Here is a 27,000-nt window from a genome sequence, read left to right as displayed (position 1 = left end):
TTTGCACAGAGGCTTGGGCCTTGGAGGTTGGGTATGGCTTCTTTGAGGCTATTTCTAATGAAAAATGTGGCTGGCACCACAATTACAAGAAAATCAAAATGTATGGAAGAATCAAATGAAACAAATCCCCACAGACGCTTTATTACTGACAACAAAAGAGCTGCAGATCAAGAGCTATTAATCCATTTGGATCAAAATGGTTTAACACTTGTGCATCATTCCAAGAGTAGTCCATGCAAGAACCAAATACAAGCTAATCCACAAAGAAGATTCCGGTCGACGTAGATATAGCACCCTTGTGTGTTTAATGCTGCATGTTATGTCTCACAACATTATAATCATCATATGATTAGTGAGAGTCTTCATTATGTTTTCTTGACTCATGATAGAGCTGCACAGCCCTGTAATTCAATGGCTGTATGGGTCTCGAATTGTTTCGGTTCTCCTGACTCAGTGGTGCTTGCAGTGCAGCTACTTGTTCCTCGGTCATCCCTCTCACCTATGACAAGCAAAACATAGTTCAACAAACATGCAAATTAGTGGAAGGGGAACCACTTATTTCTACTGTGTTGGAGGTGGGAGACACGTACCCTTGCAAGGATGCTCCAGATGACATTCTCGGTGCATGGTGGTGTGGTGAGGGATCCAAAATATCTGTAATACTTGCTGCTGTGGAGTTTTAGGGACCTTGTATGCACAACTCTAACTGGAATGTGTGCCTCTTTATCTCCTTTCCAAGCCTCCTTGGCCAATTCCTTCAGCTTCCTCTCTATCTGCAATCCGCCACAAATCGGGTCGGTTACAAATTACAACCATCAGAGAGGAACCAGTGCTCTGATCAAAATCTCTCTCAATGCATCTTCTCCAACCTTTGATATTTTGAGCATAAGTTGGTTTTTAAGTACTTGTAACTCATTAGAGGTACTTATACCTGGACAACAAAAGGATCATGTCGGCCGATCTGATACAGAATTGCCACCACAGCAATTTTACCATTGTCACTCATGTGGACCATGTGAAGCTCTACGGGGAATCTGTATTGAAATGGTTATAACATGATGAAGAAAAGCAGCAGCGTAGGAAAAACCAAATCAAGATTTGTTATGTCATTTGGTATGCCAGAGGTACCTAAGAAGAGTTTTAACTCATTAATGTTTACTGTTGATAAGGGTGCAGTTTGAATTTTCCATCATAGTCCTCTTTTATTAGAAGAACACAATAGCTCTTCACTTTGTTTTCTTGCTCTTTATCATGGCCTTTGAGTTCGATAGGACAAAAGAAAAGGATTGTGAAATTAGGACTTGGTCCATTCCTCACCAGTATTTCCACTCAAAAGTTACAGCATTTCAACTGTGTATGATTCTTTTCCCGTTAGGATTTATCTGCATATGCTTCAGGGTTCTGCAATTTCTGGATTTCTCCCATGAGCAAGCCTTTAACAGAAGAGTGCCAACCAGCTAAGACAATAGCTGTCGGCGGGCACATCTACAGTTTGATCCGAAACTACACTTCTCACAAAGAGAAATAAACCTGGTAATTATCCTCTTTTAACACGACATCAAGTTTGTTATCATTTTTCAAAGGCAGTACATACCGTTTACCATCAATGGTGTGCTCAGAAGGTGAATGCCAATGCACAGATTTCAGGCTGTAGTTCTTTCCATCTACCAGCACAGTCCCCACATTTTTGTCAAATAGCAGCTACAAGAAAGAACAGATATCTTAGTACTACAGTCGATTAACTTTGTTTTCCAGTACGATTAACAAACGTCAAACATAGATCGAAGAAGCCGGATTTGTCCCCTTTAAAAAGGCTGCAATATTAGGATCCTAAAGACTTAATGATCCACCCATATCAAGCATATGTACATGGTGACTATGTAGCAGAATATGTAAAGAGTAATTGTACAAAGAAGCTTTCATTTATATATTACACTAATGCAGCAACACAGGGCCAATGGACTGCAAGTCCTAAGCCAAGTCCTGCACCTATGTAAATGTTCAGGTTTGACATTTGGGGAAGAACACCCAACATTAGAAACAGTTCAGGAAATTAACAATTTTAAAAAAGCTCTAGAGAGCACAAATAATAACCGATAAGTGCATGCACTTGTAGTAGGCCTGGGATGGGAGAGACAAGAATAACTCTAAATAACATGACATTTAATGGTGAAAACTGCAGCTTTTCATTAGTATACCATGGATTAGTTGTGAGGATAAGTTGTGGATGATTAATGTCTACCATGTAATGTTTGTTATTAATTGGTAGTTGGTTGGAAACTAATTACACAAAATTGTTCTCCACATAATCAAAAGAATGAAAACATAATAATGATTCAAGAACTTCAAGAAACAAAATGAGACCTTAATGAGACCTATAACTTGTGCAGCTGGCCCTGGAGTTACCTCAAACTTTTGCCGAATCAATTACGTGCCCAAAAATGGAGACCCAAAGAATAACTAATACAGAATATCTAATATGCTGTTCTTTAGTTAAAACATGCATTGCTTTCACAGGAATCATCACTGAGGTCTTCATTGTTCCCCTTTTAGGTTCTTGTTTTTATATCATCAGTTGAGGAAAAAAACGATCAGTTTTAGGAACAAACCCCAATTTGGTAGCCCTTGTTAACAAGGGTGGCACTTGCAGGAACATAATTCCTCTCCAGAGCTTCCAAACCCGGGTTATAAGCCAATTTACTCTTTTCGATGTTGATTGGAGATTGGCGTTCTCCTTTTGAGCACATTCGATAGTCAGGGCTCAAGCTCCCCCATTTGTCAGGACTATTTGATCCACTATATCCAAACTTAACTGCTCCTGCTGACCATAAAATGAAAACAGAACAAACAATGGTAAATCAAGAGAAATAAATAGATGTTAACTGTGTAAAACAGTTTCTTTTTCTTTTAATTATGGTTAACACTTACTATAAAATCAATGACAATGACTGTTTCTTCCAAAAACAACAGCAAATATGGTATGAATCACAGATTTTTTTTAACCACTATATCCAGATTCAACAATGATGATATCAATTAATAATGTCACATTAACGACAACCAATCTACTATATCCAGATTTATAAAAAAATCATCAGAAGCAAGAAGGGCTCATAATATTTAAAACAGTGTCTTCTATAAATCAACAGTATGACTATAAACTCTTCTCTCTACTGAAGTGAGGGAAAGGCATCTCTATAAACAGAGAGGATCATAAGTAAGAATCCAGAGTAAACAACAAATGTAACGTGGAAGCTGAAACATGGCACCCACTTATTTGGAGGATAAAAATAAAAAATAAAAACCAAATAACTTTTATCCTCCACCAGTTCATTCATTCTTTCATGACAAAATCAGAAGAACATGCAACCCAAAGTGTGTGTGTGTGTGTGTGCGTGCGTGCGTGCGTGTAATGAGGTCTCATACCATGTGTATCGTCAGCATCCGCCAGAAGAACGGATGCTAATGCCAGTGCAGAGATAGCTCTCCAGGCAGCCATTATCATCTCTTTTCCCTCTTTATCTCTCTTCCCTTGTCCTTGTGAGGGTGGCCTTATCTATATGTAACCTTTCTCGGAGGAGGAAGGGAAAGAAAGGAGTGTGGGTTGGTTTATTTGAAGCTAAAAAAAGCACTTAATCTAAGGGTGTTGTTTTATAGTAAAGGTTTATCCCCCACTTCTCCCTCCCTTCTCCCACCTCAATAGGAAGGAAGGAACACTAAAAATGGTTGTGGGCTTTCCACTTCACAAGACAACTCTGGGTGTTCTTTATATTAGCCAAGTTGTGATGACGCCACGCTGCAGCTTTTGATTTAAAACAGAAGTTCATTTCTTTTATTATTTTGAAAATATCCAAAGCATCTTGGCAAGAATATTGATGCTTCTACTTTGGTAAAGAGAAAGAACATAGATTTGGACAGTCTCCTCTGGTTCCTTGATTAGAGCCAAAGCTTCTTGGGTGTGCGGATGTGTGACTAGATTCTCATCAAGCTTTTTCTTTTCCACACAGTGACTTGGATGGATTGATGCACGTATAAACCGACAACATGACATGCAGGTTCACTTTATCAGTAAAGATGGTTTTAAGAGAAGCCACGTCAAAATGCTTTGATTGCAACGTGATAGATGAAAGATATAGCTGTAATGCCATGACAAGACACTAGACAAGGAAAAGTTGAAGAACTGAAACTGGGAAAACATACTCCACTGGGGTCTCTTGTTATCAAGAGAACAAAAATATGAAATGGTAAACATGATCTAAAATTCTTTATCAAGATGAGCTTCCTGGATACTGTAATCTGAAATATTGTTTGATCCTTCATGATACATATCATCTTAGGAATCAAAACTGTTGTTAGTTCAGAATCGCAAAGAGGTAACCGATGGGAGAAGCCACATTTGTCAACGTATTCCTTCAATTTGCTTTGTTTGGACACATCCCACTTTCATGAAAATAAGAGCTTAATATAGATCAGATATAACACCTTGGCATGATGCATGGTGGGTAAAGATCGGAAATAGATAGACTTAAAGTAGGTAAGTGAGTGAATTATACTACAGAAGTCAACAATAAAACCATTGTTCATCTATGGCTAATCATTTCATTATAACGAGCAGACGAATTGATGTTTGGAGGACAAAAACAACATTGATAGATACCACATCTTTTCTTGTCATTCACCAAAAGATTTATTCCTTCTCCAAAGCTAAAAGCGGGAGGACTGACAGCCAACCATAGATCGAGAGGTCAGCTTTTCCAGGAGATATGCATTTTTCCAGAAGGCTTTACCTGGCACAGGTTGCTTGGGAGGTCGAGATGTGGACTCGAGGGACATCCCACTTGATCCCACATGAGGACCACTAGCTTTGCAAGTTAGAGTGAAAGCCACTAAATATGTGGATCCAAGCAATAAGGCTCCAGGAAACCTGCATACTTTTTATGATAGGTGACACGCATGTGTCAGATGTTGTACAGCGGCAGCACTACCATTACCACCACAGAAGTCATTGAGTGCATGGATATGAGATCTTCGTGGTCGAACACTCTAACACAGATAACTGAAATAATCCAAGTGCGATATCTCACAACTTCCTTTGGTAATGCAGATAGGAATGTTGAGAGAACATGAATAAAAACTGTTTTCTTTTTTAAAATTCGAGGTATAACACAGTCATATTATCGGCCAATGATAATATAAAGCCAATCAATCAAAATCAATTAAAATTCATCAAAAATAAGTTATAATAAAAGATTCAATTCCGTTATTCATTAAGTAAATAAATCAATATTGGTTCAGAGCGAATAAATCTAAAAGATAATACCAAATTCGTATTCAAAATTCATTAGTAGTTGATTACAAGTCCATAACAATCCTATAAATTCAATTTCAACTACAAATCTTCACGCTCACCGATGTAGACCCTCCAGTCTAGATCATCCTTGCTTCCTAATCTTATTTATCTGGACAGAAAAAAAAAAAGAAAAAGATATGAGTTACACCAGCTTAATAAGTAAACATTATACTATCTTATCCAAATCAAGCATAAGTTTATACATGTATCAATAAATCATTTAGAAAAAATGATTATCATTGCAACATAAGATTTTCAAAATAATAATATATTATAAATTAATGTTGCTCTTGCATATGTATAAATCATATAATTTACATAAATATAATTTTTAATATATAGTATAAATAAATTCATAAATTATATCAACTTCGTATATAAAGTCATAAATCATTTGTCATTTTTTTCATATCATGATTCTTAATAATTCTTTCACAGTAAATGCTAAGGTCACTATTATACCTATGACAGGACCATAATCATGCACCAACTGCTATTACCCATTGGCAGGATCGTATACCAACTACTATTACCCGTTGGTAGGATCATATGCCAATTACTATTACCTACAGGCATAGTCATATATAGCTATTTGAGAGATTTTTTTCATATTTCTTTAGATAGACATTCTTAAATCATATTCCATCAAATCACATTTTCTTAAATCATACATAAATAAGATACTAGATAATTTTATAAAGTTCATAATTCATAAATAACCTTTAACAGTAAAACAATCGTGAAATCATTCTTTCATAACAAGGCATACATTTCATAAATATGGAGTTCATATTCATAAAAAGTTATTTATATTAAAATATTTATAAATTATTATTTTATGATAAATCATGAATTTTATAATGCATATGTTCGATCCTTATTTTATGAAAATATAGAATAATTCTTTTCATGATAAAATAGTCGATAATTTCAAAAGTAAATAAGAAATATCGGGATTACTTATCTTTTTCGTCCTAACTCTTCAAACTTTGATAGATGAATTTATCAAACCTATTTAACATATTAAAAACATCATTAATTTTTATTTATTAATTCAATCATAAAGAAAGAATACTGTAGATCGATGGTCAGTTCGACAAGTAGTCCGGATGCTGGGATAATTCAAGATTTTTCAAACGAAAATCAAATCTAGGTGACTTAATCAAGAAATCATGAGGCATGAATTGGAATCAAAGTCAAATCAATCATATAGTTAATCAATATGGATTTTAAGGGCATTCGACATGACCAAGATGGGGTCCGACATCTTGCACGGATATTAAACCAGTTTCGAATATTTTTGGATACATCATCTTAAGTTCATACGAGGGTTCATGAATCAGATGGAGAGAGAATAGAGGGAGAAAAACCCTAGAGATAGAAGGAGAGAGGGAAAACAAGAGAGGAGATAGAAATTTTTTCTCTCTTTTTCTTTTTCTTTTCTCCTTCTTCTTTCTTTTCTTTTCTTCTCTTGGCCGAATAGGGAGGAATATGTGTGGGGGTTGGTGGTTCTTGGCCGGATGACTAGAAATGGGTAGCGGTAGCAGGCGACCGACGATGATGGGATAGAGGACAGTCGGCAGCGAGAATCGATCGATGAAAAAAATCATAAAAAAATCATGAAAAATAAGGGATCCACTCCTTTTCAATTTTTCTCCACTCATCGGCCGATCATCGACGGTCAAGACCTTTGGAGAAGGTAGCAGGTAGGTGGGGGTCACGACCCATGGGGTGCGGCACCATGAGCGGTGGCGTTGGTGGTCGAAAATGAGGAAGAGAGGGCTCGACCGAATAGGAAAAAAAGTAGGGCATTTTTTTTTGTAGGTTTTCCGACAAATTCGACGACTGGCGGGAGTGCACGACGCCATGGAAAGAAGGAGAAGGAAGAGAGGAAGGAGGGCCGGAGCTTACCTCAGGCTTCGATGGATCTTCGACGTCGATTTTCAATGGGCATAAGGGAAGTCGCAGCTTCAACAGAAGAAAAGAGGGAGAAATCGAGCTCGAAGATCGTCGATGGAAGATCTTAGGAGGGGAAGGACTTATTTATAGAGAACCTTAGGGCTTCGGTGGTCCTAGGACTCCCATTCCTTTGGGATTCACCAGAGAAGAAGACTCCTATCGGGAGTCTTCTTTCTCTTTTTTATTTTATTTTATTTTATTTTATTTTATTTTGGCTGTTTTGAGATTTGAATTATCACAATCTATTGGTACTAGTTTATACTGAACCAATGTTCATGTCTTAACTAAGTCATCAGGGAAAAATGCCACAAGCATTACCTAACAAAGCTTATCCTATATTCTTAGGGTCTCATGTGTGAATCCTTGTCATATGTCCATGGAAATTAACCTTTTCGATCAGATCCTTAAATGAGACTTCTAATCAGTCCCGTTTATGACTACAAAACTCCTTTCTGACACTTCATATAGGATTTATAAGCACCTATTCCTGCATCAATCTATTCTTGATTGTTTAATTCATAAATTTTCTATGGCAACAGTCTACAATATTGCATAGCCTTAGCAAGTATATGCCTTCACATATTAATTTTACCAATTCACATGGCCTTGAAATTCCTTTTTTGTCTAAAACAATAGATTGATCCTATCATTTTCGGTCTACGGCGGCCCATCCTATTATTGGACGATAACTAGGGGCTGGACCTGTTTATTGTTCAGTATCCTTGGTGAAATCAGGGATGCGGTGGAGATGTTTAAGCAAGTTCTAAATACAATTAAATCTGTAAGACCTTACCCAACGGCTAGAATATATATAATTATAGTTTGTGCTGCTAAAAAACTCTTTTAACAATATATACTTTGTATCCACTAATTGAGAAGTAGGAAAATCTCGGCCAAGAAGTGATTTAAGAGAGAGATTGTTCAGATGTCTTTGCTGCAGGGTGAGGTTCAAACCAGAATTCTTTCTATTTAAAGCAGCAAAAATTTTAGATCAGTAAATATCATTAAAGATAGTATATATGGAGAGTCATCAAGCAATCTGTTTAGTCCTTTGTTAAGCCAACCTAACTCAAGAAGCTATAACTACCACTATACAATATACAACTTAGCAGCAAGCTTCACTGTAATTGTGCATATTATCCATATCGGACGTAATTTATTGTACCATAATGATACCAAATTGCAACTTAGTACGAATTACGAAAAGCATATCAAGTCTCAACATGCCAAACTGGCCCATACCGATCGTACTGATACTGTAGTAGCTGATACTAGTGCAGTATCCAATATCAAGATAGTGAAGTAAATAGAACAAGAGAGACAGTTTGAATATTCACTACCGTTTACCTATCTAAACCAACTTGCAGAAACTCAAACCCTTGATAAAAAATAGAAAAAGGTTCATAACTGAAATGTTATAGTCTATTTGTCTTCTTTAAAAATCAAGGGTTATTCCAGACTTTGGATTGCAGGAGCTGCTTTATTTGGCAAGCTTTTAATTTCCTGGAGCCTAAACCCTTCTCAAGCTTATCCATACAAACTTTCCTGAACAAATTAAATGCCTAGGTCAAACGTTTATGAAACTCATATTGAAAATGATTGTAGTGAAGGTTTTCCCACACAAGAAAAAAGCACACCCCTATACACATGCAGGAAACAAACATTTTTTTTTATTCTTCTCTTTGCACATTTTATGCCTGACGAAGGGAAAGTTCAAAGGAGAAGATATTCCATTAGGACAGATTCATAAATTTTATGCAAGTAAAATAGATATGCGATGCTAGAGATTCCTTGTGCACCGTCCGTGGTGTAGAAAATCTGATGTGGAGTGCACCACTTCGCTCTATTAGATCACGTAGCTATCGCTTTCTAGCGTATATTTAATGTCCATAATTTTATTTTTTTGTTTAAAATTTTGAACGATGAAAATACTCTATTTTTTCACAAAAATTATGACATTCTTTCTCATCCAAAAAAGATTATGATATTCTGTGCTGATATTATAGCATCTTGCGTTAAAATTATGACTTTTTGCACAAGATGTCATAATTTTTTTACAGGATATCATAATTTTGTGAAAGAATATCATAATTTTTATGAAGGGGTATCATAATTTTGTGAAGGGATGTCATAATTTTTCGGAAAGAAAGGAGTGTCATAATTTTTATGAAAGGGTGTCATAATTTTTAAGAAAGAATGTCATAATTTTTAAGAAGGACATTTTCGTTATTCAAAATTTCAAATAAAAAAGTAGAACCCATTACACGAAAAGAGAGTTTTTGCGATAAATTTATTGACGACGAAAATATTTTCTTCGTCAATAAGACTATTTACGATAAAAAATTAAATTTATCGCTAATAATGAAATATTTACTACGAAAATTAGTTTTCATCGCAAATAGTTTCATATCTGCGATCAAAAAAAAATTTCATCGTAAATACCTATTATTTGCGACGACATTAATCATCGTAAATAATAAAATATTTATTTTAATTTTAAATTTTTAAATATTAGTGATGAAAATAGTTTCATCATAAATAATACAAGTATTTGTGATGAAAGCTCATTTTTTGTCGCAAACACTAGTTATTTACGATAAAAAATTTTCGTCACTAATATTTGAAAAAAATAAAAAAAATAAAAAAATTATAGATTATTTATGATAAAAATATTACGTCATAAATAATAGAGTATTGGTGATAAAAACTAAATTTTCATCGTAAATACCTATTATTTATGACGAAATTTTTTTATCACTGATATGTGAAAAAATAAAATAAATTAAAAATTACAGATTATTTATGATGAAAATATTACGTCGTAAATACTTGAGTATTGATGATGGAAAGTAATTTTCTGTCATCAATACTCGAGTATTTACGATGTAATATTTTTGTCACTAATATTTGAAAGAAAATAAAAAATTTAAAAAATTTAAAAATTATAGATTATGTGTGATGAAAATATTGTGTCGTAAATAATGGAGTATTGATGATGAAAACTAAATTTTCGTCACCAATATCTATTATTTACGATGAAAAATTTTCATCGCTAATACGTAAAAAAAATAAAATAAATAAAAAATTAAAAATTATAGATTATTTGTGATAAAAATATTACATCGTAAATACTAGAGTATTGGCAATGAAAAATTATTTTTCGTCACCAATACTCTACTATTTACGATGAAAAATTTTCATCGCTAATATTTGAAAAAAAATAAAAAAATTTAAAAAATATAAAAATTATAGATTATTTGCGATGAAAATATTGAGTCGTAAATAACTTAGTGTTTGCGATGAAAATATATTTTTCATCATAAAAAATCTATTATTTATAATAAAAAAATTAAAAGTTGATCATTATTTACGATAATACTTTTCGTCTCTAAGTTTCTCTGAATCTGTCTCATTGCTCAATTTTGTATAGGTTGTTGGTTCTATAGACCGACAAAGATCATAAAGTACAAAGACTTTGTATCTACCCAAGAACATAGAAAGAAGATGATAATGGATCTTTATACGTGAAAACATGATCTACAAAAAGGTTATTTACATGGTACTTGATCTTTATATGTTAAAACATAATACTGGATCTCAATTATTTACGATAAAAAATTTTCATCGCTAATATTTAAAAAAAATAAAAAATTTAAAAATTACTGATTATTTATGACAAAAATTAAATTTTCATTACTAATATTTTTTAAAAAATAAAAATTATAAAAATTATAGATTTTTTGCGATGAAATGCTAGAAACGTCGTAAATACTTCATATACTTCAACTTCCAACTGTATAAAGAATAAGACTTTATCAATTATTCGATGGACTAAATTGTGTCATATATTTCTAAACTGTATGCGGAAGGCCTTTGCTGGGTTCTTCAGTATTATTTTTCAAGAGTGCATTTATGGTCTTAATTAGTATACGATGATTGTTTGCCGCAGATACTCTCTAACTAGCTGAATTCTTATTGTTGCTACCCAACTCAAGATTTATCCTAAGATTGACATACTCTTAAGCAGGTATTATCCTTTCTACTATGCTCCTTTTGCATCGGATCTTAAGAGTCTTAGCTACTCGCAGATTAAATTTGAGTTCGGATGTCCATTCAAATCTTTCGATCAACTCATGGCAGTGTTGCCACCAAAAAAGTAAATCTAATTAGTTGAATTTTTTTAATTATAAATTATGTTTGATTGTTAGTTAATAATCTAATAAGATTATTAACGACTAAAATTTAATTTTTATCATAAATAAATTTTTTTACAAAATTTTTTAAGAGGAAAAAATTTTTAGTGAAGAATTTTTTATTTTTGTGATAGAATTATTGGTGATGAAATTTTAGTTTTCATTGCTAATAACATTATTGACGATGAATATTTTTTATCGTAAATAATTTTTTATTTTTTGATAGAAATTATTAGCGACGAAAATTATTTTTCGTTGCTAATAAGATAATTAATGATGAAATATTTCATTTTCATCGCAAATAATTTTTTGAAAAATGGAGGTAATTTTTTTTGGCAGAAATTATTAGCGATGAAAATTATTTTTTCATCGCTAATAATGTTATTAGCGATGATAATTTTTTTCATCATAAATAATTTTTTTTATGGCAAAATTTTTTTACCCAAGAAATTTTTTTGGTGGGAAGGAAATTTTTTTAGCAAAAAAATAAAAAAAAAATTTTGATGAAAATTATTAGCGATGAAAATTATTTTTCCGTCGCTAATAAGGTTATTAGTGATGAAAAATTATGTTTCGTCGCAAATAATTTTTTTTATGATAAAATTTTTTTTATCGAAGAATTTTTTTTGAATTATTAGCGATAAAAATTAGCTTCCATCGCTAATAACGTTATTAGCAACGAAAAATTACATCGCTAATACTCCTGCTTTCAATCAATATCAAATCGATGTCTCTTCGCGCGAAACCATGCGAATCCCTTATTCCCCCCTCTTCTTTCCCTGATCTCTCTCCCTCTCCCTGAGCTCTCCTCTCTCCGTGCTCTCCCCTCTGTCTCTTCCCGCCAACAAGCCCTTCTTCATCGCCGCCGTCCGCCATCCGATCGCGCCGCCCACTGTCCGACTGCGTCCGCCAACCATGCCGCCCACCATCCGCCGTCCACTGGAGGTAAGGTTTTCAACTTTTTTCTTTTGTGTTAATCGGGCCACCGAGGGGCGAAGCCATCCACGGTGGGGGGGGGGGTGCCGTGGGCCGCCGATGGCGCCGTGGGGTCGGGGAGGGGTCGGTTGACAGGGAGGGGGCGGGGCGGAATGGGGCCAGAGGGGGGCATGGGGCCGGAAAGGGGGCGGCTGGCGGTGACGGAGATGCAGCCGAGGAGGGGGTCAGTCGGCGGGGAGGGGGTCTGGGGCATAGGCACGTGGGATGGGGTGGGGGGTGGGATGGGGCCATGGGAGATGGGGCCGGAGAGGGGGCGGCCGGTGGCGACGGAGACGGGGCCAGGGAGGCTGTCGCCTGCGAAGATGGGGCCGGGGAAGGGGCGGCCGGTGGCCGAGGGAGATGGGGCCAAAGAGGGGGCGGCAACGGGGAGGGGTTTGCACAATGGGGAGAGAGGAAGGGAAGAGAGAAAGGAGGGGAAAAAAAGAAAAAAATGAAAGAAAAAAGAGAAAAAATAAAAAATAAAAAAAATAAAAAATAAATCAAATATTTTATTATTTTATTAATAAAAATAAAATCTGAATTACGATCCGAATTGGATTGAGGTTGGGATCCGGGTTGAGACCTCGATTTGGATTAGGATCCAGATCGAGATTTGATCCGGGTGGCGCAGGGTCTGTGACAGTGCCAGCACCGTGAGAACGGGGCCGTGGGAAGCCAAGTTCGAGCGGCATGGGGTGTGTGGCAGCACCGGCACCGACACCATGGGAGCGAAAGTCGCGGGGGTCGAGTCCGGGTGGTACAGGATGTGTGACGATGCCGGCATCGTGGGAGTAGGGGCCATGGGAGAACGAATCCGAAGCTTGTTCAAAAAAAAAATATTTAGAAAAAAAATATTTTTAGATAAAAGATATTTTAAAAAAGTAAAAAATTATAAAATAAAATTTAGGTTAAAAATATTTTAGAAAAAAATAAAAAACCATCGAGTCATCGGGATTAGGTTTCGTATTATTATTTTACGTTAATATTATTTTACATGCTCAACTGCTTATAGTTTATTTTATATTTGTTACATAAATTTATTTTATATTTATTGCATGCTCAACTACTTATAATTTTCATTATTATTATTTAATATTATATTAATTTATTTATCAAAAATTGTAGGTATGGCACTAGGAGACAGACGACAATATTCCTGTTCGCTGTCTACCTTGGAGGCTGAGGTGCTTTCACCGATTTCTACTGCCGCACTATTTCCATCATCAGAAGGTCCTGCACTGGTAGGTCCCAATGAGACAGGTTCAAGTGAGATGGATCCGAATGATATTATTATTTTTTTATATAATAAATTTAATTTTTTTTATTTGGATAGCTATCATATTAATGATTTATTTATTGTTGTTTCAGATTAATCTCCACCGGTAGTGAGGCGAGGGCGAGATCCATCGAAGAACCTCGCTCTAGAGCATTGGAGACATCCAAACTTTTTTTTTATTTAATTATTGAATTATTTATTTTTAAATTAAATTTGTTATCTACTGATTTGACTAGTAATTGTACAGAGAAGATGTGTCCAGAACGTCGCGAATCAGACGAGACAGACCATATCACATTATGAAGGTTCGAGATCATTCACTCATCACATGGAGCAAATGGTGAGTAATTTTTAATTAGTACATAATTCTCTAGCTATTTAAATTTTTTTTAATTAATTATTCTCAAATTACAGAGAGATGCTGAGAGTGGCAAACTTCCTGATAGGATCGATATCTATCATTGGACCCACCAGCGACGGTCAGAAGAGTGGAGGACGGGGAGGCAGGAGCTCTTTGTAAATTTTTTCAATTATATTTTTTATTCACTATCTAATTTTTATTATAAAATTAAAATAGCTATAACTTTAATTTTCAAGACCGTATGACAGACATGAGATCCCAGCCTATCTCTGAGGGCTCAACCGCACCCACAGATGCTTGGTACGAGATCCTATTATGTTAGGGGTCTAGGATATGGGATCACTGCTCCCTCATTTTCACGCTCGTCTAGGGCTGACATCCATGCTGTCTGTGATGCTCGACTGACGAAGGTGTAAAGACAGGCTACTGAGGATCGACAGCGAGCTCATGAGTTGGCTACATGCATCGACAAACATCAGCGGCTCCAAATTCAGATGATGGAGCAGATGGCATAGATAGAGCAGACGATACAGCTGATGAGATAGCAACAGGCCGGTCCGAACTCTTTCAAGCGCTTTCCTTCTCCAGCTCGTTCTCCTTCTGCAAATGCCAACACTTGACAGCCTCTTTATGTAGTTTTTTATTTTCATTTCAAATCTCTTATAATTTTAATTTAATATAATAAAATAATAAAATTTATTTGTGAGTTTATTGTATAATTTATTTTTTATTTTTTATTTATAAAAAATATTATAAATATAAATTAAAAATATATATTTATAAATTATCTTTTTAAAAAAATATTTATAAATTATTAGAGATGGAATTATTTTCGATGAAATATTGATCGTCAAAAATATTTTACTATGATGAAAAATTGATCATAAATAAAATTTTTAACAAATTTAAAAATATTAAAATTTTATATTAAATTAATAACGATGAAATTATTTTCGTCGCTAATAAGGACATTTGCGATGAAAAATTTTCGTCGCTAATATTTTTATAAATTTAATTTTTATAAATATTTTTAATTAAATTAATAACGATAAAAAATTTTCATCATAAATGTTCTTATTAGCGATAAAAATATTTTCGTCGCTAAAAATTTTTAAAAATTTAATTTTCATAAAAATTTTTAATTAAATTAATAGCGATGAAAATATTTTCATCGCTATTAATCTATTATTTATTAGCAACGTTAAATTTCATCGTAAATATTTTTTTTATGATTAAAATTTTTTATCATAAATAGTTTTCGAAAAGATAAATTTTTTTAACGATGAAAATTTTTTTCTCTCGTAAAATATTATCGACGATGTGATTATTGACGATAAAATATTAGCAATGAAAATTTCACCGCTAATAACTATTAACGACGAAAATATGTTATTAGCGACGAAAAATTTTCATCACTTATAACTTGTTTTGTTGTAGTGACTACAGATATTAAATATATATTAAAAAGTAGTGACTATGTGATCTAATAAGATGAAGTGATGTGCTCTATATTAGATTTTCTACACCGTGAATGGTGCATAAATAATTTCTTGATGCGATGCAGCAAGACCAGTGAGTGAGGAGTTCTATTGGATTGAAGATGGGCTGCCCAGTTTGGATGTCGCCCATTTTCGAATTGAAATGGTTTTGAAACAAGCAAAATTCTTTGTGCACCGCGTGCGATGCAGAAAACCATGCACCAAGCATGGTGATTTGCTCTCACGTGGGACCGGCAAAAAAAAAATTTTACTAACGTCCCCAGGCCCATATGTGAGCGAATCACCGTGTATGATGTTCGGTTTTCTGCACTGTGCGCGGTGCACAAAGAATTGCTCTTGAAACAATTGTGGGTCGGTGGGTGTGGTCGGTTTTGTTGGAGGCGGGCCGGATGGTTGGCTTACATGGCCTGGGCTCCTCTGTCCTTTGAATTGCTTTTATTCTTTGCTCTTGTTTTCTCTCATCTCTTGACTCTAGTGTTTTATTCATTTCATGCCACGAAATAAAATATGTAGTGAGTTTTTCCCAATGTTCTGCTCATAACAATTTTAAGATAAATGCTAAATTTTGAGTTATGAATGATAGCATGCAGAAAATGCCATTTTATTTGGAACATGTTGTAGGACAAGCATCATGTAGGGATTCATGCTCATCATCTTGGATGCACTGTTGACATAGCTTTTGATCAAGGCATGTTATGCATGATGCCGGCGAGGGGTTCCAAGGCAAGCAAGCCGGAGGACCCAGGGAAGCCTAGATCATAGACAAAAATTCCCCAGAATTTATCATCAGCCTAGCCCAATAACTAAATAAATAAAAATAGATCTTCACTTCAAACCTCGGATGGTCCTGTACGTGGGTTTATGCAGTGTTCCTAAGGACTGAACCATATGCAGAAAAAATAAATAAATAAATAAATAAAACGAAAAAAGAACAAGAACAAGAAGTTGCTCGGAAGTTTAGAGCAGGGTTCAATGCAAAAGAAGAGTGGCATAACTTATGTGTCAAGGAATTTGCATGACTACGATCTGTACCAAAGAAATCTTTTTAGGTCTGTGGCAACTAGGCATAGCCATAACCTGCCTCACAATTCAGCTGTTAGTATGGAGATTATAAAGTGTATGGGTAGGTAAGTCTTCGGGAGAAACCAAAATTGAACAAGTGGTGGTGCACGCTTGTGATCTTTTGGTAGGTATAGCAGGTGAATTTAGAACTCAGTTTCATGCTTGTATGGTTCTTTTCAGTCCTGACTGTGACATGCAAGCTTACCAAAGTCTATCAGGCGGTGCCGCCCCACTACCACAGAGGAAACATCCATAGATGAGATGCCACATCAGGTATTCATGGCCCCACAGGGTCCATATGGCCAAAAGCTCACCATTTAAAGTTATGCGCAGGATCCTCTGCTGTGCGGCCCATGCAACGCAGGATGCTGTGCATCCATGGATGATTGCTATCAAGAGATGGATGGTTATCAAACAAAATATACTGACACGGTATGCATTCATCTATTATCTCGTTTGATGGCTATCTATCTTTTGATAGGAGTCATCCACGGCGGTAGGGTATTGTATGTGTGTGCCACATGCACCACAGAAGATCTATGCTCTTAAAGTAACGGTGGGGAGGGCCATTGTTGAAGTCTTTGGTACCGCAGAGGTTTCTTAACGGGACAATGATAAGAAAACTTAAAATTCTTAGGGGGGCTGGAAAGGGGAGATGCTTTTTCACGTATTTTTGTGCTTGCTGAAACAAGAAACTTCCTTGAATGCGTTGTACCAACGTCATGAATTCCATCACCTTGTCTCAATATAGTTTGCTTTGTTCTAATGAAAGGAGAAAAAAAATGAAATCTTTGGAGTGTGGTTAAAGGCTGGGAAGCCAGGGTAGGCTAGAAGGAGATCCAACATCGATGACACTTTTAACTTTTTTTAATGATAGCAAAGGGTTACTTCTGAACTGTTTCTGATTAAATTTGTTTAAACATGCAAACATTTAACGAAAGCCGGATAGCATATCCTTCTACTCCACCCTTTCAATAAGAAAAAACAAAAACATGCAGACATTGGTAAAGATGAATGGTGTATAGAAATTAATTGAGCTTTGGAGACTTTAAATAAAAGTGAAGTGTGTGGCGTAGCAGTCCATTAAGCAAGAGGACAAAATGTAGAATCCCTGTCTTTCCTCACTCGTGGACTTTTGATTCTCTTGCAGGTTTTGCAAATATGGTGACTGGCAAAATATGCTTGATCCATTCAATCAGTCATATATTTTGATGCATATAGTATCACGATAATATTATTTTTCATGTTATGATGATATATTATTTGATTAGTTAGCTCTGCAATATAGATTATCTCTTGTGCTATGAATCTTATTATTTGATGTCAGTTCTATAGATGATTGATATAAAAGATAACTACTGAATCAGCCAAACCATGGAAGATGAGAGCGTTCATTGAATGGTAGATAAATTATTATAAATTATTAGGGAATCGTTTTCTGCCTCCACTAAGCAGCCTCTTTGAGGCATGCGTGCTGTCTGTTGACAAGATAATCCCACCATCCACTCAGAACCATCTTCCAACAAATTCACCAGGAATCATGCTGATCTCATCTGGACCACCTTATAACCTCATACCACTCCCCCATCTTTCCATTATACCCACATATATATATATATATATATAGCTCTCACATTGCCATATTTCAAGTCATTTGATAAGCTCTAAATCATAATTTCTAAAAAAAAAGATAAGCTCTAAATCATCATCTTTCGAGGGTGACAGGCAGTATCCTTGTCGAATAATCTATGTGGACCACACTTGACGAAATTGGGCATGATGAAAAAAAAGAAGCACGAGGAAAGTATTTTATACTGTAGGTGCAAAATTGAAAGTGAAAGCGAACAAAGGAATGGGAGAGGAAATTACCAATCCATCGAAATGATTTCAGAAGTGTTTTAGAATTTGACATGATTGGTACACATAATTTATCACACTTCTGTAATGTATGTCTCTTGTTTGTTATCTGAAAAAATGTTCCAATATCAGAATAACCAACCCCTAGTAGTATTAACAATTTGATAGTAGTGCTGATCCTAACACTTTTTTTTTAATTATTTTTGATAATAGTGCTGGCCCTAATTAACTTTGTAACACTGCTATAACACTCCTTCAAACCAAAAAGGAATTACTTCCTTTATAATGCAAAACAAGCATTTAGATGTCTTTTAAGAGATCAAATGGATCGGTCTAGAAGTCCACATCAAGCATGACTCTTATCAAAAAAAAAAAAAAAAAAAATCAATGATGACTGGTCAACACTAGTGCCCCATTCGTATATTGTCGGTCAAAGCACTAGCCGTGCGCGCGATGAGTGGTCCCTCTTCGCCCAACCATCTTCCCACTAAGGCAAATGGAGATTGAAAGGTAGACCCACTCATTGGTTTATTGTCTTTTGTTTCTTTACATTGCAAGTCACTGATGACCTTGGCCTTGTTTAATTATGAGTAGTTAACAAGTGTTCTTAGTGCTTTAAACAAAAAAAGAATAGAAAAGCAAAATGTTGTTCTCTTTGATGCACTTTTCTTACTCTCTCAAGAGTCGGATATAAATTGATCTCATCTTCATGAATTTCTACTTAGATTGATATCTATTATGATGTAGAAGGAAGGACATTATTATTCTCACATTAGTTGAAGTCAAGAAAAACTCTGACTTATATAGGAGGAGATCATTCTTAATTTCCATGTGAAATGCTTTTTAAGAAATAAAACCGTAAGATTCAAAAACGGTCCATACATCCTTCGGGATATGGACTATAAATCAAAACGGATAATATCTTACGTGCCGAGTCATACATGAGCTGCAGCAGTACCAAAATAAATATAATAGGTCAGAAATTTTACTATACTGAACTTACAAGATTTTCTCAAAAAAAAAGAAATAAAAAGCAAAAAAAGTCCGAGTAGAGATGGCAATGGGTAAGGTTTGAATCGGATATTGTACTATCCATCTTCAAATCCGATCTTAATACTCTATACTCAAATTCTACTCGATACCCGATCGGATAAGAAAAGATATATCCATTCCCATAGCCAATGGGTTCGAAGATATCCATGGATAACCCATTTTTTCATACCCAACCCATACCCGTCCCATGCTTATCCCATACTAAAAAAAATAAATAATTTTATGCATATTATCAATCAAAATAAAATTATCAATTCAATATAGAACATAATTTACAAGTTCAGATTTATAGAAATCAAACATAGAAATAGGATTACAATTCAACATAAAATATATAAATAATTAAAATAATTTTATGCATATTATCAACCAAAACAGAATTATAAACATATATATTCGGGTATGGATTCGGATATTACCCATACCTATAGGTTCGGGTCGGATTCGGGTTCGGATTTGGGTAGAAAATAGCACAACCCATATCCTACCCATATCCATGCTATAGTTTTCGGATTTTATCCAAATTCGATCAAACTCTATTTTTTGAGTTTGATCGGATTTGAGTAGGGTACATACCCATCAGATCGGATCGATTTTGCCATCCCTAGGTCCGAACCATTAAATTCAGTTCCTGTGAAACAAAAGTAAGATATGGGGACCATCAAAAAAAAAAAAAAAAAAGAGAGTAAGATACCGGGGGGTCTACTGGAATACTTTGTCTAGGGCATCCCTGGAATATTTCACCAAGTTAGGGTCTTTTTCTCTAATCTCTTCTTTTAAATACCAACCCTCTCCTCCACCATCCCACCCTTCAGGCCTTCTTCACTCACAACCCAACATCCTTTTATAAATCCTTCTAGTCCAGCAGCAGAACTTACAGGCATCTAAGAAAAATATAGCATTGATGGGGAATTGCCTAGTTCTTCAGGAGAAGAAGGTGATCAAGATCATGAGAATGGATGGAAAGATCCTTAGCTACCAATCACCCTTGATAGTTCATCAAGTGCTATCTGAATTCCCCGGCCACGCCATCTCCGATACACTTCCTGCGATCGACCATCTCGATCCTGCAACCGACATGAGATGCGGGCAGCTCTACTATCTCATCCCTTCCAAGACACCAATCAAGGAGACTGGAGGAACTGGAACTGGAGTTGTTAGGATCAAGCTGGTTATCAGTAAGCAGGAGTTGAAGGACTTACTACTGAAGGGAGGGGTCACCTTCGACAGCATGATATCTCTTGTTCAGAGAGGACCAAGCAATAATAATAGCACAAGTGGTGATGGTGAAGAGAAGTGCATCGGGTGGAGGCCTGCTTTAGAGAGCATACCAGAAGGGAATGATTGCTAGTTAGAACTACTGTGCTTTTGCTTTGCCTGCCAACTTACATGTACACTGATGAGCTCTGGGTAGGGGTTCTCCTCTTCTTTTCTTTACCTTGATTGTCTAGAAAAGGCGAGGATAAACCATGAACCATATAGTTAAATTATCTCAACTCCATCTCCTTCAGAGCTTTTGAATGAAAATCTTGTTAGTCACTGGAAATTGTTTTTGATGTATGGTTACTGGAAATTGTTACATGAAGTTCTTCGTTTTTAAGTTTTCCATAGCAAGTATAAAGATTTCATTGTGCATGTACTTGCACACCTGGTCATTGGGAAACGAGTTTAAAAACTAACTGAATAGTTTCCCACCTAGCCAGGAAAAATAGTTAGACGTATAATAAACAATTGGGTGATTATTATGAACCACTTACCCTATAATTTACTTTGGTTTCTCATGAGGTCCTGTGTGTTTTTAACCATTTGGTTTACCTTCCACCATGTGTCACTTATTGCCTGTATTCTGAAAATTGTAGCTACGTTCATGCACCAGGCGGTGGTGACAAGGACAGATTGATCTTGTGAATCGAGTTGTGATTGGATTGACTTGATCCAGAGCTTATCTAATTCTGGCCAAAAAAATTTAGTTAATTGTAATTTTCCCTAGTTGTAAGAGAAAGAGAGAAAAAAAAAAACAATTAAAGGTCTCTAGCGTGGAAACAGATGCATTTCCTTCTACTTAAAGATTGGTACAACGAATTATCTTAGGAACACCGCTAAAGATCAAAATAGACAAGGGTAAGAGATATTTCTAAACTTGGTTTGTTCTTCATCTCTATCTATCGGCAAAGTAGTGTTTGATGTACCTTTTAGTGCTCTTAAAATATCCACTTTGCGTTTAGTGGCTGTCTGGTCGGCAAAGGTGAAGACCGCAAACTTTAGATTCGTATCTCGTGGGCCCAAAAAGAACTAATAAGAAACAAGTTAACAATAAATTAATATGATTGGTAGAAAATCTCGGGTTCTCTGGTCTGACACCGCTCTTCTGACCAATAGGAGGATTAAGCGTGACTTGTGGTGGATGGGCTCCTAACATTAGAATAAGAATAATGTAACAAAAATATTTAACCTCCATCATGATATGCTGACTTCGGTCTGATCTTTATTTGCCAGTGTCACGCTTTGTCCCTTCTCGGTTCAAAAACTTATAGATACCAATGCCACTTTATGGCATTTACAATTTAAACCAATATAATAAGTAAATATAATTTTCTCTCTCTCAAAAAAAAAAAAAGGCATGCATAATATAAGTACATTCTCTCTAATGAAGAACTCCATGTGCTTTCAGTTTCTAGCAAGTTTCTGCATTCAGAGGCCCCGCAAGGGAGACAATAGACAAAATCCTTATCAAAACCAAAAAAAGGGGTAACCCTGCAAAAGTTTTTCTTGTTAAAAGCAAAAGAAATAGAACTGATAAATTATTTAAATCAGCTGCATATAAGCTGGGGACGAGAAAATTAGCGATTTTATAATTGTAGGATGCCAATTGCAGTTTAGTCTCTGAAGTTCAGAACCAAATTCCGAACAAACATGTATATACTCGCACGGATTAACAAATTAATCATGTGAAAATCATGTAGAGCGCAAATTAGAAACAGAAAATAGGATAAAATAAATGCCAAAGCTAGCCATTATGGAAATCTGGATGAAATTATGGGCTGAAATATCTTCAAAAGGTGTCGCTAGTGAGCTGTTCTCCACAACTAGATGTCATTATATAATTATGCTTGGAATAATTTGAACCACAGCTGTTCACAACAATATATAACTGTATATTTAATTGTACACAATCAGATAATAGCTGTACACGGAAACTTCTTTACCTGCTTCTTGCTACAGAGTTGGGCACATCTGGAGCATCCTGACATTACTCCAACCATGACATCTGAAGGACTGTACATTTGCATATGTCATAGAGCTCTATTTGGTCTTCCTTCTAACTTTCAGTGTTATTTCGGTGCAACATGTAAAAGGAAGTGCAAATGGGGGGGTTAAACTGCAGAAGTACAGCGCAGGTCAAAATCCACAATCAGAAATCCATGCTATCTGTGAAAATCTGCTATCATGCGATCACTAGATCTCCCTATTTGTGATGAGGAAAGATGAATTCAACACAGTTTCTCTCTTTGCATCTAGTGTGAGTGTCAAAAATAACATCCATGCAAGAGGTTTCTCCTGTTGTCAAGCATCTATGCAAGGTAAAGAGAGGAAAATCTTCTACTAGACAGCCTGCATAAATGTTCAGAGGACATCCTTGATGGTTTTTCTATTTTTTCTGGATGTTGTGGGCTTTTCCCGGGATGTATCCAACAAAATCACTCTTACTGATGGTGTGATCACCATGGCTGTCCTATTACATTTTTTTTTTCATAAGGAATGTATCTGGAACAATTTCTTCCTGCTCTCCATGCTTGTTGGTCCAACTGTGGAACAGATGCACTTCAAATATGATAGGTGTATTTTTCAAATTCAATCTCAGTAGATTCCGCATTACTGCTCCAACTTTTGTTGTTCCATCAATTCCTGAATTTTGATCAACAGCATCTCATGAAGCTTACCTGAACCTCCCAGTCACCACATCTGTCTCCACCAAGTTGTTCTCAACTCATTGGCCATCTGGAAAGCACTAAACAGTGGCATGCATATGCTGCAACTCGATCCATGGAGCAAGAGGCCACATATTCACATGGATCTTTGAAGTTCAAAACCATGTCATCTGAAATCCTCTTTTGCTTCGTTGAATCTAACCGATCTGCAGAAACCATACATGATCAATGTCTGGGTTGTCTTATCAGTGCAGGCACCTTTGTCCTCAGTGGAAATTTTATTGCTCCATCAACATTGTGAATTTGTATACGATGGCATAAGACCACATTGTACTGCCACATAACATTTGGAACAACTGTTCTTTTAAGATTTTCAGCATCAAACTGTTCATCATTTGAGGGAGGAAAAATCAAACCAATCAAATCTGCAATATGGAAATGTGAAAAATAGGGCTGTTAGTATCCACACTTCTCCTTCATATGTTGACTTATCTTCTCTCTGCAAACCATTTTGCTCCAAACTTCTCTTTTATCTCATTTTAGCATAATCTCTAGCTTTCTTAGAGTAGCCCAAACACCCTCTTAGCAATCTTCGACAGTGGTTCTTGCAGATCTGGTGGTACAGGTTTTTCTCTACCCATACCTCCAGTTGAATCAATTTTATTGATAAATTTATGGTCCTCACTGGTCTTATCCTCTCCAACTAGTTTAGAAGAAAGGCTTGGATCTACAAGGCCTTCCAATGGGTCTCCATGATTCTCGACCTTATTGATGTATTCCTTCTCTTCATCAATCATCTCTGAAATAGTTTCATCCTCAAATTCTACTGGCATCACGGTCTCCTCTTTGAGACCTTTAGATTCTAAACTTTGTCCATCAAAGGTTAGTTCCTCACTTTGTTTCTCATGCAACTTATCTAAAATCCTCCAAGTTACAGCATCAGGCTTCAACCCATTCTTTCTCATCTCACCCATGATCTGATAAGCCTCTTTCTTTAAACCTTGTTTGCAAGCACTGTCAATGAGGATGTTGTAGTTCATGATCCCTGGAGCAACCCCACAATCCACCAGTTCATACAAAAAATCACATGCCTGATCCAGTTTCCCCAAGCGACAAAGACCTCTAAGGATCGCAGCATAAACATAATTGTCGTGGATCTTTGAAGGCCAAACTATCTCATCCCAAAACCTCTTTACATCTTCAAGCCGACCAATTTTACACAAGCCTTCAATTATCACTGTGTAAGTCGTGCTATCAGCAGTAATGCCCTTGCTGACCATATCATTGAAAATTTCCATTGCTTTGTCCACCTTCTGAAGCTTAACTAAGCCATGTAGAACCACATTGTAAGTCACAACATTTGGAGAGCAATGGCATTCGGGCATTGTCCTTTGCAATATATCAAGGGCTTCCTCTGAATTCCCAATATCCAGCAACCCACAAATAATGGTAGTAAAAGTCACCACATTTGGAGCACAGAACTTCCCATTCAACATGTCACTCATGATCTTTTTAGCTTCGGTGACTTTGCCGATCTTGCAAAAACCATGGATAACAGTATTAAGAGTAATTGCATTGGGACGGCATTGCTTCTGAAGCATTGAGATGAGAACATTAAGCTGCTCGCTTGGATTGTCTGCAAGACGCAGAGCACTCAGTAATATATTGTAGATCCTCGTATTATCAATGCTATCTCTTTGTAACATGAATTCGGCTACATCCTTGGCCTTGTGGAGATCCATTTCTTTGCAAAGAGCCTCGACGAGGACCTTGTAAGTAGGTTCCGAAGGTGAGTATCCAAACTCAATTCCTTCCTTAAACAATTGATAAGCCCTCATACAACCTCGATTGTTGCTTAGACCATGGACAATACAATTGTAGGAAACCAAGCTTGGAAAGAAGCCCCTTTTCCTCATTATATACACAATTCTTGAAGCCCCGTGATGCCTTCCAGCCCTGCAGAGTGAATCTATCATCTGTCCATAGGCGAACTTCTCTTGGAGGCTCTTCCTATGTGGCATCTCTTCTGCAATTCTAAAGACCTCATGAAAGAATCCTTCTCGGCACAGGGAGTCAATCAAATTGGCAAATGCCGCACTGTTAACCAATGGGTCCTTCTCCTCTTCCATCTTCAGCCAAAGTTCCATCATCAACTCCCTCGCCTCGTCGACCCTCCGCTTCCTTAAGACTCCTTTAATTAGGACACTGTAGGTGAGAGAATTGGGCAAGATGCCACCTTTAAGCATTTTGTCAAACAGGCGGCGGGCCTCGTCCAGTTCTCCAGCCCGGCTGAAGCCATTGATGAGGGTTGTGTAGGTGACGACGTCCGGGAGGCGGCCACGGGCCTTCATGTCGGATAAGAGACTGACGGCCTCGAAGGGTTTACGTTGGGAGCAGAGCTCGTCGGCGAGGCGGTTGTAGTTGGTGAGGGAGGGAGCGAAGGCGGGCTTGGCGTCGGCGAGGCGGCGGAGGACGGCGAGGGTGAGGGAGGGGGTGCGGGCGTCGAGGAGGCGAGCGAGAAGGACGTTGGCGGTGCGGTCATCGGGGAGCCAGCCGGCTGCGGTGGAGAGAAGGAGGCGGCGGTGGGCCTCGTCGGAGCGGCCGGCGTCGCAGAGGGAGTGGATTATACTGGCGAGGTTGAGGGAGTCAGGGACGAAGCCTCGGAGGCGAAGGCGATGGAGGAGGCGGAGGGCTGCGTCGGGGTCGCCGGCGGCGGAGCAGAGGAAGTGGATGCGCTTCGTCCAGTAGGAGCGATTGGTTATCCCTTCTGCTTCCAACTCCTTTTCTTCTACTTCTACTAAGGATTCGTCGTAGGTTCGATGGAGGAGGGGAGATGGGAGAGAGGTGGTGGTGGAGAGGAAAAGGCGTCTGGTGAGAGCCATGAAGAAGATAATGGGAGAGAGCGTGGAGCACCGGGGTTTTTTAGTTCGGTTTTCTGCCAAGCTCGCACACAAAGCACTCTGCTTCAATCCTCACCGGTTACCACCATCCAGGTTAGCCATGATTAAAACGTTCGAGTAGCCTCTCCTTCGCATTAGCATTTGGAGAAAATAATATGAAGTTTGCAAGGACTGCTTGGTCCTATAGTCCCAACAAAAAAAAAAAAAAAAAAATGCCATATGGTTGTATTAGCCTAGACTGGCCCTCATCCCAACAACTTAAGTTTTTGGATCGCAAATCCATGGTACAAATGATATCAGGGCTTAATTCATTGTGTATCACAAATTTCAAGTGGCCTCACCTTTGTATTAGCATTTGAAGAGAACAATATGGAGTTTGCAACGAGTGCATGGTCTTATAGTCCCAACTAATAATAATAATAAAAATTAGTCTAGACTAGTCCTTCTAACAGCTTAAGTTCTTATATTGTAAATCTATAATACAAATGGTATCAGAGGTAAATTCATTATGCATCACAAATTTTACTAGTCAAGTAGACTTCTCCCCAATGGATGGTAGAGTCGAGAAGGATCCAATAGCAACACC

General features: G+C 36.8%; 3 protein-coding genes across 4 annotated transcripts; 1 reads left to right on the top strand and 2 right to left on the bottom strand.

The window, feature by feature from the left end:
* Positions 1 to 116: 116 nt before the first annotated feature.
* Positions 117 to 3,764, bottom strand: LOC105038255 (alpha carbonic anhydrase 1, chloroplastic). Of its 2 annotated transcripts, none has more exons than XM_010913999.3 (6): positions 3,427 to 3,764; positions 2,610 to 2,821; positions 1,595 to 1,701; positions 932 to 1,034; positions 591 to 773; positions 117 to 499 (listed from the first exon to the last, which is right to left on the bottom strand). In XM_010913999.3, the coding sequence occupies exons 1-6, from the start codon at positions 3,503 to 3,505 to the stop codon at positions 350 to 352; spliced, it is 834 nt and encodes a 277-aa protein (XP_010912301.1). In that variant the 5' UTR covers positions 3,506 to 3,764; the 3' UTR covers positions 117 to 349. The 2 variants fall into 2 exon arrangements, with proteins under 2 accessions (XP_010912301.1, XP_010912303.1); XM_010914001.3 differs by having other exon boundaries at positions 2,610 to 2,818; positions 3,427 to 3,756.
* A 16,620-nt stretch (positions 3,765 to 20,384) lies between these two features.
* Positions 20,385 to 21,124, top strand: LOC105038251 (uncharacterized). The gene has a single exon (XM_010913995.3). The coding sequence runs from the start codon at positions 20,490 to 20,492 to the stop codon at positions 20,934 to 20,936; it is 447 nt and encodes a 148-aa protein (XP_010912297.1). The 5' UTR covers positions 20,385 to 20,489; the 3' UTR covers positions 20,937 to 21,124.
* An 896-nt stretch (positions 21,125 to 22,020) lies between these two features.
* Positions 22,021 to 26,800, bottom strand: LOC105038250 (uncharacterized). Its single transcript, XM_010913994.4, has one exon. The coding sequence runs from the start codon at positions 26,394 to 26,396 to the stop codon at positions 24,075 to 24,077; it is 2,322 nt and encodes a 773-aa protein (XP_010912296.1). The 5' UTR covers positions 26,397 to 26,800; the 3' UTR covers positions 22,021 to 24,074.
* Between the last annotated feature and the right edge of the window lie 200 nt (positions 26,801 to 27,000).

This window comes from Elaeis guineensis, chromosome 1 (genome assembly GCF_000442705.2).
Source record: "Elaeis guineensis isolate ETL-2024a chromosome 1, EG11, whole genome shotgun sequence".
In the NCBI taxonomy this organism is placed as follows: Eukaryota; Viridiplantae; Streptophyta; class Magnoliopsida; order Arecales; family Arecaceae; genus Elaeis; species Elaeis guineensis.
This window is presented reverse-complemented; position numbering and strand designations above follow the sequence as displayed.